The sequence below is a fragment of the Panthera tigris genome, chromosome C2 (assembly GCF_018350195.1).
Source record: "Panthera tigris isolate Pti1 chromosome C2, P.tigris_Pti1_mat1.1, whole genome shotgun sequence".
Classification (NCBI taxonomy): Eukaryota; Metazoa; Chordata; class Mammalia; order Carnivora; family Felidae; genus Panthera; species Panthera tigris.
In genome coordinates, this window is record NC_056668.1 from 94,107,765 (window position 1) to 94,128,689 (window position 20,925).

General features: G+C 45.0%; 1 protein-coding gene across 8 annotated transcripts in view; it reads left to right on the forward strand.

The window, feature by feature from the left end:
* Positions 1-20,925, forward strand: part of TNIK (TRAF2 and NCK interacting kinase) — a 440,791-nt gene that overhangs the window by 341,676 nt on the left and 78,190 nt on the right. For all 8 annotated transcript variants that reach the window (XM_042998976.1, XM_042998973.1, XM_042998974.1 and 5 more), the window contains 2 exons: positions 3,336-3,402; positions 7,086-7,290. In XM_042998976.1, coding sequence (XP_042854910.1) covers positions 3,336-3,402; positions 7,086-7,290 — 272 coding nt within the window. The remainder of the gene's footprint in view (positions 1-3,335; positions 3,403-7,085; positions 7,291-20,925) is intronic.

Consider the following 20,925-nt stretch of genomic DNA (forward strand, 5'->3'; position numbering starts at 1 on the left):
ATAAATAAAAATTCCGAGCAAAACAAAACAATAAAAAAGGAGGCCCATCTCCAGTTGTGAGTGGGTGGAAGGGGATGGGGTGTTTGTCAGAACCCAAGGGGCTGGGAGGGCAGCCCAAGCTGGAGGAACCAGGCATGAGAGAAATAGGTAAGTCAAGGTCAAAAAGCTCCAGGACTGATTTTTCAACTGCTGTTTATTAATAGTGGTCTCCCACTCCAGGGAGTTAAAATTGTAATGGGGACATTTTAGAGAGGTGTGTCAGACATGCAACCATTAAAGGCCAATTTCTCTAAGAGGGAAATTTATTTTTCTATGGGCCTGTCTTTTCCAGACTCAGACTAGTTCAAATTCTAGCTCTCCAACAAATTCTGACCCCCTGAAGAGTTATGTGAACTTCATCCCAGTTTTCTCATCTTTAAAATAGGAGAGGGGATATAATAGTAATTAGTATTGCCTGGCATTGTTACAAAGATTAAGTGAGATAATGCATTGAAATATTTAATACAATGTCTAGCATATAGTCATACTTAATAAATATTAGCTATTCTCATATAGACAGTTCTTTTTTGACCTATAATTTTTCAGTACTATTCAGAATCACTTCCTGAGAACTCATGACCTCTTTGCCTTTGACCTGTGAGTAGAATGGGTAAAGCTTGTGCCTTGGGTTGCTTTCACATTTGGAGGGCACAAACTCTAAAATGTGACTCGAAACACCCCATTCTATGAAAATAAGACTATTTTTTTTTATTTTAGAAAAGGGAGGAGAGGGACAGTGGGACAGAGGGAGAGAGAGAGAATCTCATGCAGGCTCCTTGCTCAACATAGAGCCCGATGAGGGGCTTGATCCCACAATCCTGGGATCATGACCTGAGCAAAAATCAGGAGTTGGACACTTAACCAACTGAGCCAGCCAGGTGCCCCCAAATAAGACTATTTTTAATGTGTTCCTTCTCTGCAGAGTAGAAGAGTAAGATTCCTGGTAGGAGGTATGCTCCACAGTTACATAGTAATTTAAGAAAGCTAATTCTGTTTAGGCTCAAAGCCATCAGAAGCCTTCATTTTTGTCTGCTCCCCAGAAGGAGTATTGATCAAATGAGGTCTCATTCCATTTGCTCAGTTTCATCAAATTACTTCATTTGCTTCCTGTAATACTTTCATACTCTCTTAGTGGCTCTAAGACCAGCTTTTGGTACAATCAAACAAGTTTATGAGAATTGATTTATGATTTTTTTAAGCCAATATTATTTTTTCCTTAAGATATGTTGACATATGCTAATTTATGCCAGTAATATAAAAACAATAAGACCAGATTTTGGTGAAGTATTACAGTTGAAGGGCCTGACAAATGCAGGTTTTCCCATAGAGAGTAGAAATAATTGGATTAATTGTGTGTTTCTTTTCCTTGCTAGAATTTCCTTCTCTAGATAAAATTTCTGCAGTTTACTTCCTACTCTTCTTCCATTGATTTATTTCAGGTAAATTTGGAAAAGTACACTTTCAGTGTGGAATATTGAAACACTTTATGGAAGTCCTTTACATTTTGGTGACATAATGCTCAAAAATAAGTAGTCTGAAAACTTCATACATATCTAAATATTTGAAACTAACTTGTGATTTTAAAAAAATGCACTTGACATCATCATGCTTTTGGCTCCTTTTCATTAGCCCTTTAATGGCTGAAGAGTATGGAAGGCAAAGGGTTTAGTTCTTTTCCTGTGTGCTGCCTCCTGGTGGTAGCCCAACCAAATTGCAGTTTTAGTTCCTTTTTAGGGGTACACAAATACCTTCAAAGTTATAATTACTAATCCACAGCTATGAAAAGATAACAGTAATGTGACGCCCTGCCTTGCTTAAAAGTAAAAGCTCTTCCAAGATACCCCAAACCCCGCAGAAAAGTCTTCAGCAAGGACTTTTATATAAGGATCAGAAAGTCATATCAGACCTGCTGGCCTTACTCATTCTGTCTGCTTTTCTCACACCCAACATCTAGCCACCAACAACTCATTGTGAACATGTCATGCCCTTTAATACTGTCACCCTTACCCACGTGGTTATGTTGCTTGGAATGTCCTTTTCCCACCACTTTCAGCTGCCATCTGCCTGGAAGGGGGCCACCAACAATTACAACGCGCAGCTCATTTCCTCCTCAAAGGCTTTGCTGCCCCCCTCTCCCTCATTATGACTGATGGGCTTTGCTTCTTTCTCTGATATCTCATTGCTCTTTTTATGCACTTCTCTTTAGCATATAATATGTTGGAAAGAATACTAGTTTCAAAGTTGGAAAAGTTCTGGATTGAATTCTAAATTCAAATCCCAGATTGACTGACCTTTTATTAATAAGTCATTGGTTCGGTCACTTAACCTCTTGTGATAGTGTCTTCACTTGAAAGTGTGTTAAAGTATTGTTATGCAAAATAAATGAAAGAACATAGGTAAAGTATCTAGCAGGGTGACTGGCATGGGAGATACCCAATAAAGATTAATTTCTTCATAATCATGGAGGATCTGATTACCTACTTGTCCATCTTGCCCATTAGATTCTGATCTCCTCCAAAGCAGACTCAATCGTATTTATTATTACATATTAACTTGCTTAACATATTACTGAATTAAATGGATGTCCCCAATGGGCAATTGAATGAATGTCCCCAGTGGTCCATTTATGTCTTTTTTTGAGAGAGAGAGAGAGAGAGAGAGAGAGAGAGAGAGAGAGAACGCGCACACACGTGTGTGTGAGCAGGAGAGGGACAGAGGGAGAAAGGGGCTTGGTCCCACAACCCTGGGATCATGACCAGAGCTGAAATCAAGAGTCAGATGCTCAACTGACTGAGTCATCCAGGCACCCCAACTCTATATTTTTAATAGCACACATTGTCAAGTTTCTTTCTGGTGTTTACCAACATATCTAAAGACAGTTTGTGGGTCCATGTAAGTCATAATAAAACTCCTACTTAAAAAAATGATTAATAAGTTAATACTGGGCCAATAAAAGTTGGTTTAGGTGGTCCCATAATGGGGAATTAACACAAACTGAAAAGTTATTTTTCAGTTCCTTGTCTTGACTTTCATGTGAACACTAGCCATTAGGGACAGGTATCTAGAGTCAGCTGGGACAGTTTTGAATGTTAATTCCATGCACTTGAATCCAGCTGATGGGAACTATTAAATCACAAGTCAGGAGGCCTGGAGCCTGTCCCGGGTCAGCATTAATGACAGCTCTTTGGGCCTCAGATTACTTATATATAAAACAAGGGTCGGGGGCGGGGGGAGGGGGGGATTGACCGAGCCACTGCATCTTTTTGTGCACTAACATTCTGTGAGTCTCTCTTTAGATGAGACAGAGTATGAGTACAGCGGAAGTGAGGAAGAAGAGGAGGAGAATGACTCAGGAGAGCCCAGGTAGGAGAGCAAAAGCTAAGTGTTACTTTCACATTCTGAGTTGTGCTTGTGTGAAACGTGCTTCCTTTTGATTTATAGGTTCATTTTTAAGAATCCAGCAAGGTGGTCTCATTTAATTTATTGCCCATGAACATACTCATTAATTTGGGAAAATTTCCCCAGGCAGACTCTTACAAAAATGTGGAAATCAGCGTATTCTTTATCTTGTCCCCTAAGATTTATGGTCTCTATTCTAAGACCTTGTTTCCTCACGTATGTAATGTGTAGAATGGGTAGGAGGCAATTATCTGGGTAATACAAGACTCAAAGTATCTAAAACTGTGACTTTCAGGAGACCTCAGTGGTATTTTGGGACTTGAATTATTCACTTCATTACATCATACCTTTCTTTAAGAAGCCCATTTGGGCAGCCACTGTCCTTGTCACATGTCTTGGTATTTTCACCACAGTCTAATCTGAGAGGAAATGATTTCCAGGAAATTGAATCATGCTCGAGAGGGGAACCCTACATAGAAACATTCATGCCCACCTCAGTTGTCACATGTTGGATCCCAGAACCAATGCTGCTTTTATCATTACTATCCCTGCGTTTTGAATTTCACTTGACATTGATTCTGACTTTCTTCCAGTGTGTTTATGAATGATTAAGGTTAGTGTACTCACATTGCTGGGATTTCTGTTCCTTGAGACAATTCAGCTGGCAGCAGTTTGGTGAGTTGAGGGGGACAGGCACACACACCATGGTGGTGGGAAGTGAGATTTATTGGGGAAAATGCAAAAGAAGAAAGCTCAGTGGGGTATATGGGGCTCCATCCTCTAGCCATCCAAGGAGAGGACTCCAATGATCTGGGAGGCATAATTGCCATACTGCTGGGGCAGAGCTACCTGACCAGGAAAGAGGCCAACTCAGCCACTGCTGTTAGAATGAACCAGTGGCTTCTTTTTTTGAGTTAACTCGGATCTCCCAAGCTAGATTATTGCTGAACTACAGGAAGAAGGAGGGACTTACAGGGCCATCCAGTTTTTCTCTTCACCTGCTATAGGAATTTTAAAGGTCAGAGACTGAAGGAAAGTTTTTCCTTCTATCTGATACTTTACATGGGCCTCCCCCAGTTTAGCTACATAGAGATAATGTCTGTCAAGTAGTGACGATCAAAGGCAAAGGACCAAATGCCCTGCATTCAGAGAGGTTGTGCACTATTTTTTATTTTTCCAAAGCTCACCCAGATGTCACGTCAGCCCTTCTGATCACTCTCTAGAGAACTGAGAAGCCACATTTTAACTAGTACTTGCTAAACTGAGTCACTTAGCAGGGTGACCTAGCCATGCCTTAACGCTTCTATAATTGTAACGTGTCATTATATCACACTGAAGATTATGTTCCAAGGCCTGTTTTATGGGCACATGTAATTAATCTTTGTGAAATCCTGAAAACTCGAAAGGGACAGTTGTTATCTCATTTTAAAAATGAGGTGAGAACTCAAAGATGGCAAGCAGGTCACACACCAAGTTTATGACTGAGCTACTACTACAGCACAAATCGCCTGACATTGATTCAACATCAGTTAATTGATTCAACATCAATTGACTCAACACCAGTGCATCCTCGTGTGCATGGTGAGGCCGGGCTCCCCGAGTCCTGCCTTTTTGCACGGAGCTTGTGGCCTGTGTGGATAAGTTCTCTTGCTTGGGGTTTGGTTTAGAGTCCTACACAAAAGTGTAAGTTTTAGAGGAGTTTTGTTAGTAGAATCCAAGCACCGTCTGTGGGACATCATGAACAAAGCCTTTTCATGTCATTTTTTGGCATTGATGGCAGTCACGCGGCATGCTAACCGCTCTCCAAAACAAAATAATCCCCTCGTCAACTGCCACCAAATCTGCTCCCGTTTGCGTCACCACCACTGTCCAGGTGCCAGACAAAACCTGCAAGCATTGCTCACTCCACACACCAGATCCATCAACAGGCTTCATCAGCTCTCCCAGCAAGTGCTTCTCTGCCTCCATCCTCACCGCCCCACCCCCACAGAGCCACTGCAGTGCCAGCCCAGCTGGTGGCCCTGCTTGCCCTCCCCTCCCACACCCTGCAGACAGAAGTCCATTCAGCAGCCAACAAATCCCATCACGTCACTACCCTGACTATAACCTTTCCATTACTGGCTTCCATGCCATGTGCCTTCCCGGGTCTGCCCAGTCTCTCTGGCCTCCTCTTGGACCACCTTTCTCCTTCACTGTGCTCCGGGAAGTCCCATGGAGTTTGGTTCCTCAAAGATGCCGCGCTTGTTCCCGCCACAGGCTTCTACATTTACTTTTCTTTCTGCCTGAAAGGTTCTTCCCCTACCTCTTTGTGGGACCAACCCGTCATCATTTGAGTGTTGGCTCATCTGGCACCTTCTCAGAAAGTTCTTCCCTGATCACCCCCGTCTTGAGCAGAACCCTTAATTCTCGCCCCAGCCTCCTGCCATTGCCACTCTTAAGCCATTACCTCTTTTGTCTTATATAGAGCCCTGCTCCTAAGTGAAATTGTTATTTGTATCTTATCTAATTATTTGTCTGTCTCTCTTCCCCACAACAAGATAACTAGAGAGAACATTCATTGAGCAACTGCTGTATCCACTGGAACCTATCACAGTGCCTGCTACCTAGAAAGGGTCAATAGTTATTTAATGGGTTTATCACAAGTGGAAGTTGCCAGAGAGATGAAAAGATTTGCATGAACAAACAAGAGCCTTCCCCACCTCCCTGTTAGGCTGCTGTGTGCAACCAAAGAGTCTAACTTTGAGTTGTTCATATGCAGTTAGATGTGAATAGGACAGCCCTAGACCAGGGCTGTGGGGAGAGTTGCTTTATGGTGTTTTCTATCCTCTTTTTCTTTCTACTTTTTTTCTTACATGTGCGCGCGCGCACACACACATACACAGGATGCACAACCACCGTTTTACAGATGAGGAAACTGAAGCCCATGGTGCTTAAACAGAATCTAGGAATCAGTGAGCTGGGTTGAAGTCTACACCATTTGCTCCAGAACAAACCATGTCACTTCTCTTTAATCCTGGTGCAGCGAGACAAGCCTTGAACTCTCTGACTTTGGCAGGCTTGGGTTCCTATTCTACTCTGTGTTGACCTTGACTCAAATATTCTCCCTCCCTGGCTCATCATGTCTTCACATGAGCAGCCTGTCCTTTGCCTCCTGGCGTTTGGTGCAGGGAGTCACGGAGGAGGTGGGGGGGTGGGGGTGATGTACTCATCTTAGTAGAATAGGTTCCCTGCTGCTCCCGGTTGTTCATTTCATTTGCTGGATTTTTTTGTGCCTTTCTTAAACATGAAAACCAGCCGATCTAGGGCCTAAGGCTTGCACACTCATTAAAACCTTTAGAAGCAGATCTTTGCATGTCACAAGGGTGAGGGAGCAGTGTGGACAGTGCTGGAGAGAGGTGGTGACATCTCCATCTAGGGATGGAGACAGAACGCGTATGCAGTAGTCACACTGAAAAGGAGGCTGAGCCTTGACTCAGTTTCCCTGGGGATGAGTACTGTAATTAACAGAGGGTCTAAGAGCCCCCGCTGGCACATGTGGCTCCCTTCCCCGCATACAGGGGAGTTGTTTGCCCGCTGTCCCCCCCAGGACCCGGGTAATAATGACCCTTGCCGCACGCAGGATCCTGATCTCTCCCTCCTGCCCACAGCTCCATTCTGAACCTGCCAGGGGAGTCCACACTACGGCGGGACTTCCTGAGGCTCCAGCTGGCCAACAAGGAGCGTTCGGAGGCCCTGCGGCGGCAGCAGCTGGAACAGCAGCAGCGGGAGAACGAGGAACACAAGAGGCAGCTGCTGGCCGAGCGCCAGAAGCGCATAGAGGAGCAGAAGGAGCAGCGGCGGCGGCTGGAGGAGGTGAGCACCTGCCTGGGTGACCGTGGAAGCCCACGCCTCTTGGCCGGGTCGCTTCCTGAGTGTCCCATCCTTGTGCGGGGCCATGGCCTACTGGGAGCACACACCTTAACTTGCAAAGGAGGATGAGGCCTGAATGGTGTTACCAGTCAAGGACTTCCCTTGCCTGGCAGGGGGCCAGGGCGTGACCTTGGTGAGAAGTGACCTTGGTGTGGTCACTTCAGGAAAGCAGCTAAAGACCTCAGCCTCTTCAAGTCTGACTTAGATATCACCTCCTCAGTGCAGCCTCCTTGACCACCTTACTTAAATTTGCACCCCCTCCCTCTAGCATGTCCTGTTGCCCTTCCCGGCTTTATTATTTTTACATAGCTCTTACCACCTTCACACGTACTCTCTATGTACCTTTGCACGTCTTACACTGGAATCTGAGCTCCCGAGGACAGGGGATTTTGTCTCTTTCGTCCCCGATGCATCTCTCCATCATGTATCTCCAGCACCTAGAACAGGGCCTTGCACATGGTAGATGCCTCGTGAGTATTCATGGAATGAATGAACTAATATAGGAATAAATGAGTCAATATGGAGAGGTACAATATAGGTGTTAAGTAGACCGCAGTGACTAGGCAGGCAAGTGAAATGTCAGGTATGGAAACGCAGGGTCCTCCTGTAGATACTCCTTCGTCACCCCTCTGGACACCGTGGAAAGCACTTCACAAGTCCTTTTGCACACCTTTAGTATCCAGGACCCGTCCTCCAGCTTGCTGGCCACACTTGCCTTCACCAGCAGGCATTGCTGTCATCTGTGTGGAAAACCATACCAGCAGCCACACCTTCCTGCATGCCTTGTCCTGGGTGAGGCTCTCACCCTTGTGGTCTTACAGAAGTTTGTTAAGCCTCCTTCCTTTATGAGATACATCAAAGCCTCTAGATAGTTAGGAAACTGAGAGCATAGCTGTTGGAAAAGTCTGATGGCAGATGAAAGGTTGACCGACTGCACGATAATGGGGCAGCAATTTTACAGTTTTCCCAAACGCCGTCTTGCTCCTCGTTAACGGTTTACAGCAATTCACTTGCTCTGTCAGGTGGCCATGGCAGTTCGAGGCTGGTGGATTGCAGGCACCAGGAGCAGATTGCTTTTTAATTGGCACATCCAGGTCCAGCCTCCCTGGTTTAAATCGGTGAGGGCCTCCGTTTCAGTTTGCAGTAAAATCCTATCAACCTCATATATCCCTGGAATGTTCATACACAGACCAGCCACAATAATACCCAACAGTTGCAATTATAAAGTGACTTCTGTGCACCAGCTCCTGGGTGAGGTTATTTGCTTATATCCAGGATCTCATCTACTATCATTATCTCTTTGCGTATATCCATTGCCTCTCGTGCCAAATGCATACAATCCCCATTTAACCAAGAGGAAATTGAAATTCAGGAAGAGATTGAAATAATTGGCCCAATATCACAGGGCCGCTAAGTGCACAGTGTTCACACCCATTGAGATCTGATCTCAATGTCCACACAAGCCCCGAAGTAAGTCATTGAAGCCTTGAACTGCGACCCTCACAATAGGACCTTGCAGGCTTCTGCAAGCATCAGTGGGCAAGTGAAGCACGTTCCAATTTCAGTTTATAAGTCTGTCTTCTTGTCAGTGTGAAGAATGCTCCGTGCATGAGAAGTTTGAAGTTCACCACCTTCTATTCTAAAAACGACACTGTAGTAGACGGAGACCCTCCGGTGCCATGGAAAGGAGACCTTGGAAGGAGCAGGCAGAGGCAGGGGAAAGGGAGGTGTGGGTGTTAATTAAGCAGCTCTCAGAAGCGAAGCGCAGAGTATAGCTGTGCAGGTGCCTGTACCCCCTCTGGTTACTCTCCTGGGCACGAATTGAAATCCCTTGCAGCTAAGACCTGGTGTCACCTTCAGCCCAGCCAGGTCAGTCGGGACCTCTCATTCTAGCCCCCAATCCAGAGCTGTGCCATATCCACCAGTCTGCTGGTTCTGAGAACCAAATGCCTCTGCAGGCTGGAGCCCATGTTTACTCGTGTAGACTCTGGCCAAACCTCTCCCCTCACCTAAGCAGTACCCTGTCGGGCTCTGCCCCCACGTCCCGCCTCTCCTGCTACCTTCCTTATGGTTTATTCCTTCCAAGGGCATTTCTGAAGGGCACCACCTCACTGAGGCATTACACCCTGGAAACCTTGACCATATGCCTTAGTTAGTGGGCTCCTTGCCTAATGATTTGTTACACTTAATTTCAAGTGAAAGACACTTACCATGTAAACCCTAGAAAATCTCCACTGTCCTCCCATAAAACATTTAAAATACTCAAGAATGCCCATGTGCCTGTGCATACACACACACTTACGTGCACTTTCTTCCTTTTTTTTTTTTTAATTTTAACATAACAACTTTTGACCCTTGAGCCTGGATTCTCAATTAATGCAAAGTCTTTTCAGAGGATGCATTGTGTTATTTTGTTTTGTTTTTATCTGTATTTTCTTCCCTTCTTACCTGATATGATTTATTTGAGCTTTAAACGTTTTTTTTTCATCAAGTTGCTAAAATAACGATTTCTAACGCTTTCCAAAGCATTTACCATACGACAGGTACTCTGTTCTGCACTTTACATGAATTGTCTCATTTAATTCTCACAATAACCCCCAGTCTGAAGATAATGCAGCTGAATTTCAGAGAGGTTATGGGGCACCTGGGTGGTTCAGTTGGTTGAGCATCCGACTCTCAATTTCAGCTCAGGTCATGATCTCACATTCTGTGAGTTAGAGCCCCACATTGGGCTCTAAGCAGACAGCACGGAGCCTGCTTGGGTTTCTCTCTCTCTCTCTCTCTCTCTCTCTCTCTCTCTTTGTGCCCCTCCCCCTCCCCCATTCATACTGTCTCTGTCTCTCTCAAAATAAGCAAATAAACTTAAAAAATATTTTTTTCAGAGAGGTTAATAACTTGCTACAGGTCACACAGCTTGGGGAGAAAACTAGGTTTCAATCCCAGGAGATCGGACTCCAGAGCCAAAGAGCTGTCACTGCATCCATTCTGCCTCTCCACTGATTAGCCAGGCATATTTTTCTGGCCCATGGTCCTGTGGCCTTTTACTCTGAGAACCTAAGGACGTTTGAGCAAAGGCAAACAAGCTGCACCCAGCCAGCGGGTGCTCTTCTTTAAAATGGGTTCTGACTCTGGTGTGCCCCGTCAGAGCTATGGCCAAGGCCTCCTCGTGTCTCTTCTCGTGTGGCACTTTCTGGAGACTCTATATTGGAGGCAGGTCAGAGTTCAGACTCAGTGGGGCACACGTACCCACAGAACACACCCTCCGAGTCCCCACTTGCACCAAAGGCAACAGTGTGCCCAAGGACACTTTGCTTTGTTCACCAACGCACATGAGCCCTGGCTTCTCCTCAGAAGCAGGAACACTTGTGACCACAGGGCATTAAGAGATTACACCAGCTTTATCTTTTGATCCTTCATCTTGCACCTATTCCTCAACACAAAGAAAAAGAAATACTAACTACTGAGGTGGCTGTAAATTCTGAACTCCTAAGTAATATCTGTCTCTGCCGCCAGGGGCTCCTCTCCTGCATCCTGCTCCTGCTGGATCCCCATCCAAGTCTGCCGCCCTGGCCCGTGGTGACAACTTGTGTTTCTGGTGCCTTGAGTAGGAGCTTGGACTATGTAGAGGCAGTGAAAGCCCACAGTTAGACTTGCAGATTTAGCTTCATTGTGGGTCAGGTGGGCTTTTGTTGGCATCCTGGAAATGCAATTCGATTCTCAAATAAAGGGCCATCAGATGACCTTCTGGTGATGCAGGGCTGTGTAGGTTGTACCCTTTATATTCCCCGGGGATCTCAGATGTCACCTCCTACCAGAGTTTTAGTTTCCAAGGAAGCCCTGTGTGTCCTTTGCTATTTATGGGTAACCATGTGGATTTGAATAGGTTCTATATCAGTATCTGCATATTCTTAGAAGGACTTTGTACACTGAATGTAGTCATTTATCAGCCTCATGAAAAGGACGTGACTTTGGACCAATGATAGGTTGGGTATAAGACTTTCAGCTTTTGACCAGTGATAAAGCACAATGTATAACTAATTTCCAGGAAATTGATTGAACCTAGCTAAGGTGAATGAATCCATCAATAGTGAGAAAAGTACATAGAAGACCTCCTTTATTTTTACTTAGTTCAATAAAAATTTCTTTCTATCACTTGGCCTACACAAAATCCCTCTTGTTTTATTCTCCATCACAGAGTTAGGGGCCAAGAATCATGACCTTAAAGTGCTACAGCACTTACTATGGTCATCTTTTCAGACTAACCTTGGCCAGATTTGTGATGATACTTAACTGTGCCCAAGGGTTTTGGAATGGTTTTAGTGATTTATCATTTTTTTTCCAACTCGCTGAGAGCATTCTGTGCCTTCGTTTGGAGAAGAATATCTTTAAGTCACAAGAATAATCAGATTGACCCCACGGGCACCAAATTGCTCAATGGTGGTAAGTTTCATTCTTCAGAGAATTGCATTAAGTCTTTCAAGTCACCTACGTCTTATTTAGTGCCCTTCAAGACCATCATAACATCAGCCAGTTATAGAAACAACCAGTCCTAGCTGAAAGATGTTATACTGCTTTGGTTCTATTGCCTGAAAAAACATTTTTTAAGAAGTACCACTAGTATCTTATTGGCCAGTAAGAGTGGAGCGCTGATATAAAAAATGAGAGCCTAACAGTCTTGACAGGTGAATTCCCTATAAGCCTCTAACTTTTTAATGTCAGTGGCTGGGCTTTCGAAGACGTTAGGCTCAACTGGGTATGGTAGAATTAAAACATGTTTCCTATTCCGACGGGCAGTCATTCAACAAATTTCATGAATTCACACCTCTGCTATGCTGGACCCCAGGAATACAGTCTGCCCTGGTGCTCACCAGATCTCTGAGGGAAACAGGCATGGGGCAGATAGTCACCTAAATAACCACTCATTATCATTGTCAGACTGCTGTGGTGGAGAGGAAGGGCAGCTAAGTAATCAACCAGAGAGGTGTGGGGTGGAGACAGCAGCCCAGCCTGGCTGGGAGGCCTGCTGGGGATTCCAGCTGAAAGACTCGGGTGGGAGGGGCACGCAGAGATGCCAGGCAGGTAGGCCAAGGCACACTCATCTAGACAGCTTCCCAGGCCCAGTTAAGGATTTTTAAGTTTTACCCTGAAAATAGTGGGAAACCATTGACATGTGTTAACCAAGGGAATTCAATCAGATCGGCATTTTTAAAAGGAAACTGTGGCTGCTGCAAGGTTGAGTGATTGGAGGAGGGAAGAGTGGACGAGAGAGCCAAGTTGGTCCAGGTCAGAGAGAGTGGTGTTTCTGTGAGTGGCGGTGGAAGGGGGATTGAGGAAAGGGGAGACACTGGAAAGAGATGCGGGCTGTAGAACATGCAGACTGCATCTGTAAATGTGGTGCCTGAGTAGATGTCATAGATGGTTCCCAGTGTGGACTGAAGCATCTGGCTGGAGGACCGGGTTTGGGACCAAGAGGATAAGATGAGCTTGCGATGTGGTGAATTGAAGATGTCTGTGAGGTGGCCAGTGGTGATGCCAAGCAGGCAGTTGGATTATACAGAGCCAGCCAGAGAAGAGAGGGTGGGATGGGGAAAAGGGGGCATCACGACTTATGGTACTGGAAGTATACATCAAGAAGAGAGGAGGGTGTGGGCCTGAACTCTGAGAACATCGAGCAAGAGAGGAGAAGCCAGCAAAGACTGATAGAGGTGTAGAAGGAACACCCGTAGAATTTGATGTTATTGCAAAGAAAATCGAGTATTCGAGTGCAATGAACAAGTTAAAGGGGCCTGCTGTGCAGAATGCTGCCCAGAGGTCGAGTAAGATAAGTGCATTCATTTCCTGTTTGAGAGAAAGGGAAGCAATCTGCTCAGCAAGTGGGATCTGAATTTGGGGTGCGAAGACATCAGTTTGGGTCTGAGAGCTGCCATGTGCCTCCTGCACACCCTGACCACCCTTTGAGTCTCCCCACCCTGGCTCCCATTCCTGGGCTCTCACAGAGGTCCCTAACCAAGCTTGTCCCCTACCTAAGTCATGTTGGGAATTAACCAGGAAGACGGACGTGAAAGAACTTTGTCAACTGCCCAAAGCTGGACAGATCTCTCTTTTGAAGGGCCTGTCCCGTGTAGTTTAAATATAGCTAATGAGCCCCACCTCGTGCTTCTGCTTAGAGAACTCTAAACAATTTTGTGTTCATCCATTTGTGGCCAGCTTTTTTTAATGTTTATTTATTTATTTTTGAGAGAGAGAAAGAGAGAGTGCAAGGAGGAGGAGGAGGCAGAAAGAGAAAGAGAGAGGGAGAGAGAGAATCCCAGGCAGGCTCCACACTGTGAAGTCCAATGTGGGGCTCAAACTCAAGAACCGTGAGATCATGACCTGAGCCGAAATCAAGAGTTGGACGCTTAACCGACTGAGCCACCCAGGCGCCCCCATTTGTGCTCAGCTTTTGCTCGCGTTCTCCCTTATCATCTGCTTTCCTTCAGGGCAAGCAGGCTAGTCTCAGAGAAGCTGTAGCAGCTGCAGCCTGAGCCCAGAGAAGCCCCTGGTATGTGAGGTTATTCTTTGGAACCTATGTCGTTTCTCCCAGATGTTCTTAAACCAAAGCAAAGGGGCAGGGGCCAGGGGGAGCTGCACACATCTTTAAGAGCCAGTATGTGCAGGACATCACAATAAAGCTCTGAAAATCCCCACGGGCAACAGAGCACTTGGGGGAGATTCTGTTGATAGCAGCATTTTGTCTAACAGTTACCTTCCTTATTAAGTACAAGTTTTTAACTTAACTGTGCCTCAGTTTCCCCATTTGTAAAACTAGAAAGAATAGTAGGATTACCTTCCAGGGCTGTCATGAGGATTCAATGAGTTAGTTCCTGGAAAAGCTTAGAATGTGACTAACACTTACAGCAGCACTCAATAAATATTAGTTATTATTATTGGAGTGGGTGCCTTTGGCTGAAGTCAGAGGTGTAATTTCCAAAAGTTTAAATGCTTTTATGTACAGTAGTAAAATCCTCTTGAATTTATTAAAATAAATGTACCAACAGGTAAGCTTTTATTCATGTCTTGAGAAGAGTATGTGTTATACTAGCAGGAATTCATTTATGTCATTAGGAGAAAAAAATGTCAATAGTTTTTAAATGACTGGATAGCTTAGTACAGAGGCAAACTATACCAGCTTTGAAGCTATAGAAATAAAGGTGTAATTCAAGCTATGTGGTCTTGAGTAAATTACTTACCCTCTCTGAACCTCAGCTTCTGTATATACACAATCAAAATACCATTTACTAGGGCACCTGGGTAGCTTAGTCCTTAAGCTGATCTGACTCTTGATCTCCGCTCAGGTCATGATTTCGAGCCTTCCGTCTGGCTCTGTGCCAACAGTGTGGAGCCTGCTTGGAATCCTCTCTCTCTGTCCTTTCTCTCTGCACTTCCCCCGTCATATGAGTGTACATGCTCTCTCTCTCTCTCTCTCTCTCAAAATAAATAAACTTAAAAAATATACTATTTACTTTGCAGGACTGTTGTGAGAAGTAAAGGGAATCGTGTACAGAAGGCTTGACACAATCCTGACACGAGTGATTGACATTTTTGGCAACGGTTTTATTGTTATTTTGCAATGGATGATTTCAAAATTGTTGTTAGGATTTTCTATATAGATAGCATTTCCCGTTGTCTGCCTTCCTGAATTCTCTAAGGCACCTTCTCTATTTACTGTAACCCATGGACTTTTCCATCCCTTTCTGAGAGCACAGCTCTCATTGTCTCTTGCTGGCACATCTGTCTGCTGATGACTTAGCCAACGGTCCTGGCCTTGCCGGCACAGGGAGGCAGCCCATTCTCTGTCCTTCCGGATGTACCTCATTTAGTAGGATGAACTGCCACCTAGAGAAGTCTCTTACCAGCCAAGCCTCCGGGAACCTTCCCCTGGAGAAATTCTGCTTTTCGATATATTCTCTTATCAGTACTTCTTGCTGTCATTTCCAACACTGTGTAATTATGATCCCATCATTGCCACCAAATGGCTACATCAAATTTTATGTCCTACCAGTACCTAAAACAAACCCCTAAGATAGAGATCTTGTTGTGTCTCAATAGTAAGCTTCTGGGCATCAAGGACACTGTACCTTAGGAGTGAACCCTTTCACCGAGAAGGTAGGACCAAGGCAGTCAAAGGTACTGTAATCAACTGCCTGGGTTTGGATCTGTCTCTACCACTTACTGCCTTTGTGATCTTGGAAGAGACATGACTTCTTTCTGCCTCAGGTTGTCTGTTTATAAAAGGGGATAGTGATAATTTTGAGGATTGAATGAGTTAATACACAGAAAGCACTTAGAACAGTACCTGGCACCGAGCAAGTACCTAAGGAAGTTCAAGAAGAGAGTTGCAGAGGGAGGGAAAAATCTTTGTTTCCCATGGTCTGCCTTGCCATTGCTACCCTGAGTCATCTTTTCAGGGTGCTTGCAGTCGAAGGTGGCCCCAGCAAGCTCAGCGCACAGAAGCGGGAGACAGGGAAATCAGGGCGGCTTTTCACAAGTGCACATTCCCACCCACCGGACAATACTCCCAGGCCCTCGACCGGAAGAAAGCACCATGAGCAAGAATAACTCCCCCATTCAGGGCCTGGGGTATTAATTCATTGGCACTGCTGAGAAACGGCCTTTAATTCACTTCGTCATTAACCATAGGCATCCTAATGTGTCTTGCGAGTGCCCTCAGTTGGGAAGCAAAGCAGCCCTTTATCCCTGAATGTCCTTAGCATCAGCACGAAGACTGAATGCTTTCTAGCTGGGCTTTTGTTCTTTTATTGCAATAGCTGAACAGAGATTATGAATCAGCTGGGAGCCAGGCAGGCAAACTGGGTGCCCATTGTCCTAGGTGGGGCCTGCCCACAGGTCTCTGACGGTGGTCTGTGGTCGCACGCCTGTGTAAGTCACACCGGTGCTCCAGGAGGCCATGTGGTCGGCACGGCCGTATGGAACACTGCCTCTCGGTGGATCCCAGAAGGGCTCCTTGTTCTGACTTACCTGCCATTCTGCTTGGGCCCTTGGACACTGTGATGGGAGGGGTTTGCCAATAGGGCAAAGCAGTTGGGCTGAAATTCCTGAATGGCAGCTTAAAGTGTTACTAATATTTGCAATCCTATTTTTCAGACCCCTTTTTACATTTCCAAGGAATGGAAAGATATGCTAGTATGTTATTTTATTTTTTTATTATTTTTTAAAGTGTATTTATTTTGAGACAGAGACAGAGAGAGCAAGGGCAAGTTGGGGAGGGGCATAGAGAGAGGGAGGAGAGAGAGGATCCTGGGCAGGCTCCACACTCTCAGCACAGAGGCCGATGCGGGCCTCAAACTCACAAACCATGAGATCATGACCTGAGCTGAAGTCAGATGCTTCACTGACTGAGACACCCAGGGGCCCCCATATGCCAGTATTTTATACTTACAGCATTTCATGCTGGAAAAAAGCCTGCATTAGCCAGTTCCTGACCATCAATGTACCTAGAGCACCTTAGGTGGATGGCAGGGATGGCTTTTCAGTGACAGCATGGAATGGGCATTACAGACTGCCTTCCAGTATCTGGGCTCTTTGTGGAACCTCTTTTATTACATCTGGCCTGCATCTCCGTATTGTACAATCAGTATTCTTAGTGGTCCCTAGCCATAGAACTTTTACGGCAATAGTTGCCCAGACAATATAATTTCAGCATGACTTTTAGATTGGATTGTTGTCATTTCCCTTTTGTGTTCTTCAGTGAGCAGTTTTGTGGAATCATAGAGGCTAGAGAACATAAGGGACCTTGAAAGTGATCTCAGCCAATCCTTCTCTTGAAGAATCCCTTTGATAAGATGCCTCAGTCATTTAACCTGTTTAACATATGATCTCTGCTTATGTTTAGAGGCTTCAGGAAGGATGTCCTATTTCTGAGCGGCTCCTAATGTTAAAAAATTCATCCTGTTATTGATTCAAGTCCTTGTGATATTCCTGCATTAATACAAGTGATGCCAAAGAAAACTAAATGACCTTCCCCTCCAGCCCCAGAAATGTCTGTGACAATGATAATCTCCTTCTCCCACTGTCACTGGTTCCTGCAGCCTTTCCATGTAAGATGCAATTTAGCATCTTCTGTACTATCCCAGATGTGCTGGAGTGGCCCTCTCTGTAGGCACTGTGTTAATAAACTGGGCCATAATGAGCTTGTTTTCATAGGATACCAGTCTCCCATCTGAGAGTCTCATTTAAGTCTTCCAAAGGATGGCAGAAGGAATTTGGAGTCACAACTGCACTTGACTTTTACACTAACCTACAGATTCATAGGTCCTCAGGATGTCATTCTGGCTTCTCTATATGATACCCAGGAAAACCCCGGTGGCCCTTCCCCCCAGAGGAAAACTGCAGCTTGGAGATAATAAGGAGCATGACCATGCTGAATAGCACCCGTAGAAGAGGCAGGACCAGAATTTGTCATTAAGCCTTCTCGCAGCTTTGTTTCAAACTTTCATTCCTTGGGCTACGCGCGTGAAGATCTGCTTAGCACATAGGTACTCAGATGGTGCTTAGCCGTAGGACTGCCTACCGATCAAAAGTCGGCCTGGGAACCCAAAGGAAGAGCTTCACTTAGGAAGTTAATCTTCCGGGAAAGCTCTGAATGGGTAGGTTGGATGGTTTAACTTTAGTAGTATGAAGTAAGTGTAAAAAGAAAAGAACGTGGCCTATCTGGCTGGTCTAGCTTTCTCATTGGTTCTCTGTATTCTGTGAGGAAAAGATGGGTAAGGAAGGGAGGATAAAAAGAAGGGGAAATGGCCACTTGTAAAAGCATAAGACAGCATCTTTCACTTCATATGTGTAGATGTCTCGGCCAGCTTCTTTTGAATCCTTAGAGGGAGCATGGCAAGAGCCAGACATTGAGTATAGTCCTGGCTTTGCACTTAGCAGGTGAACTTGGGCAGGATCTTGACCTGTGTTTGCCACAGTTTCCTCATCGGTCAGATGGGGATGGTGACAGCAGAACATGTCCCACAGGGCAGTGGTGATGACTAACGAGTCCGTATGAGTGAAGGGCTTGGGACGCTGCCTGGCATCGTAGAAGGCACTGCATGGTGTTTGTTCAGAATCCTGGTGTTAGTTGCAAGGTATCATGCCCTTGCGCTGCAAGTGGTTGGTCTTTCCAAAACCGAAATTTTAGCAAAAGTTAAAATGGGTGAACAGAATGCCCAAATGCTTGAACACCTCTCCTCACGATACAGATGCTGTAGGGCTTGTACAGAACAGTCCTATTTAAGTGAGGGGGCTGTGCAGTGGTTTCAAAAGACCACACTGGGTCCTTTCATTCCAAGTGTCTTTGAACAGAGAGCTTCTTTGTCGAGGAGATGGTTGAAGGTACTTGCCACAGAGCCTGACTTGATCCCGTGCCAGCTGCTGGCCTGTTTCTGGAGGCTGGCTCGGGTCTTCCACGCTCAGTGGGGTCCCCTCTCACCTCTTCCAGGAGGTCACCCAGGTTGAAAGCAAGTGGAGCTGTCCAAGAGCAAATCAGAATTCTACTCTGTTTCACTTCTCATTCTGAATTGTTAGTAGATTGCTTAGCAATGCAGCACATCCTTGCTTAGAGTCAGATGCACAAACCTGTGAGATCACCTAATCTGCTCCCATGTTCAAGGTTGAGTTAAGGTGACTTATTCAAGGTCATATAGCATTCACTCATTTGTTAAACAAATATTTCTTGAGACTGTGGTCTAAATGTTTGCTTTGGTGGCAGAGCAACACCAGAATCTAGTCTTACTATTTCTGATCCAGTGTTCTTTCCCCAAGCCCTGTGGCCTTTCTTGCCTACCCCCTCATCCTCCAGTGACACGTCACTACAGCTATGGGATATTAATTCCCAAATGTAGGTGTTACCTCTGAGTCTTTCCACTGGGAAATGTAATGTATATAAAAGATAGACCCAGAGCCCCAAATCTACCAGAATGTCATGAGAACAAGATTCAATTTCAATCTGAACATTCAATAAGTAGAAAAAAGCAGCCATGTTTCCTATCTGGAAATTCTGAAGGATATTGAAGAAAGTGCTGCTGGTGGTAGGACAGATGAGGTATCTTTTGCTCCATCCCTCCCTGCACACTCTAAACTGTACATCCCACTACATCTCCAGTTGCTGGAATACTCTTCCAGGTAACAGAAGCTGGGCATGGGGTCAGATGGACTCATGGAAAGAGCATGGAGTCAGACTGACCTGGGCTTGATTCCAAGCTCTGCCATTTCCCAGCTGTGTGACATGGAACAGTTTACTTTGCTGTGCCTCAATTTGCTTATCTGTCATTTAGGAATAATAATAATAAAGTCTGTAGTCACGCTGTGGAACCAAATGAGTTGAAACACGCCGAGCACCCAACCAAGCAAACACTTGACGCCTACAGACAGTGCCCAATATGATGACCTGTATTCATTTCATGATTTTCCCTGAACTTACCACGTGGCCAGTGACAAGGTAATGAACCTTCCTGAGAGTCTGAAAAGGAAAATAAAGAAAACGACATTTGCCTCACTTACCTGACAGAGCTAATGTGAGGCTCTGATTACAATAATCTACAATACAGTACTTTTTTAGGTAAAAATGATGCCATACATACAGATTGTAATCCTGTCCTTTTTTTCCTAAAAGATTCCATATCCTTGAATGGTGGGTGGGCTTTATTTAGTCATGTTTGCTCTGGTGCAAGGTAAGATCTTTTAGATTAGAAAGGAGACTGTGCTGTTACCCTTTCGGTCCCAGCCGGCGTGTGTGTTACCATTGCTTGCCTCAACAGCTCTTCATTGAGAGGTTGTGGCAGGATCAGAGCAAACTGACTGCCATGTTGTAAAAACAACTTTAACCACTTGCTCAGGGGTCATCAACACACATGCCATCCTCATAAGCAAAGAACCAAATTACAAGTCTACAACTTCTTGTTTATCTCATTTTGATCTTTCCAAGGGAAGCTTTGAAGTTTCAAAATCCCTGGAGATCCAAGATCTGTTCCTCGTTTGTTTGTGTATACCCTTCTTTATGATTCTTCTTTGCTCCAAAAGAAAGGATGAAAGGTGGCTTACAAAGATTAATATAGCAACTAAGAATAAAATAAATGAGAAAATTAAGCAGAAGGGACTTTAAAGCAGAAGAGAAAAAACAAGACAAAGCCAGGGTGGGGTCAGTTCACAGAATGCCAGGTGCAGGTGACTGAGGGGGCCACCAGTCCGACTCTGAGAGTCTGACCCTAGCAACTAAGAAGAGAGGCAAACAGGTGGTTTGAGATTCATGTTGTCCATCAGATCAGAGTAAACTTGTTACTCAGGTAAGCTTTCTGAGATAACTTGGAACCTCTACCCTTGCCTAGTAGTGGTTGGAGTAGTGCCGTGAATGATGTGTGAGGTGATATTCCTAGCATAAACACAGTGGTTAGCTTTTTTCAGCTGTTCTGATGACACTTTAACTGCAAGTTATGGGGAGCCTGGGTGGCTCTGTCTGTTAAGTATCCCACTCTTGGTTTCAACTCAGGTCATAATCTCATGGTTTGTGGAATCAAGCCACACGCTGACAGCACAAAGCCT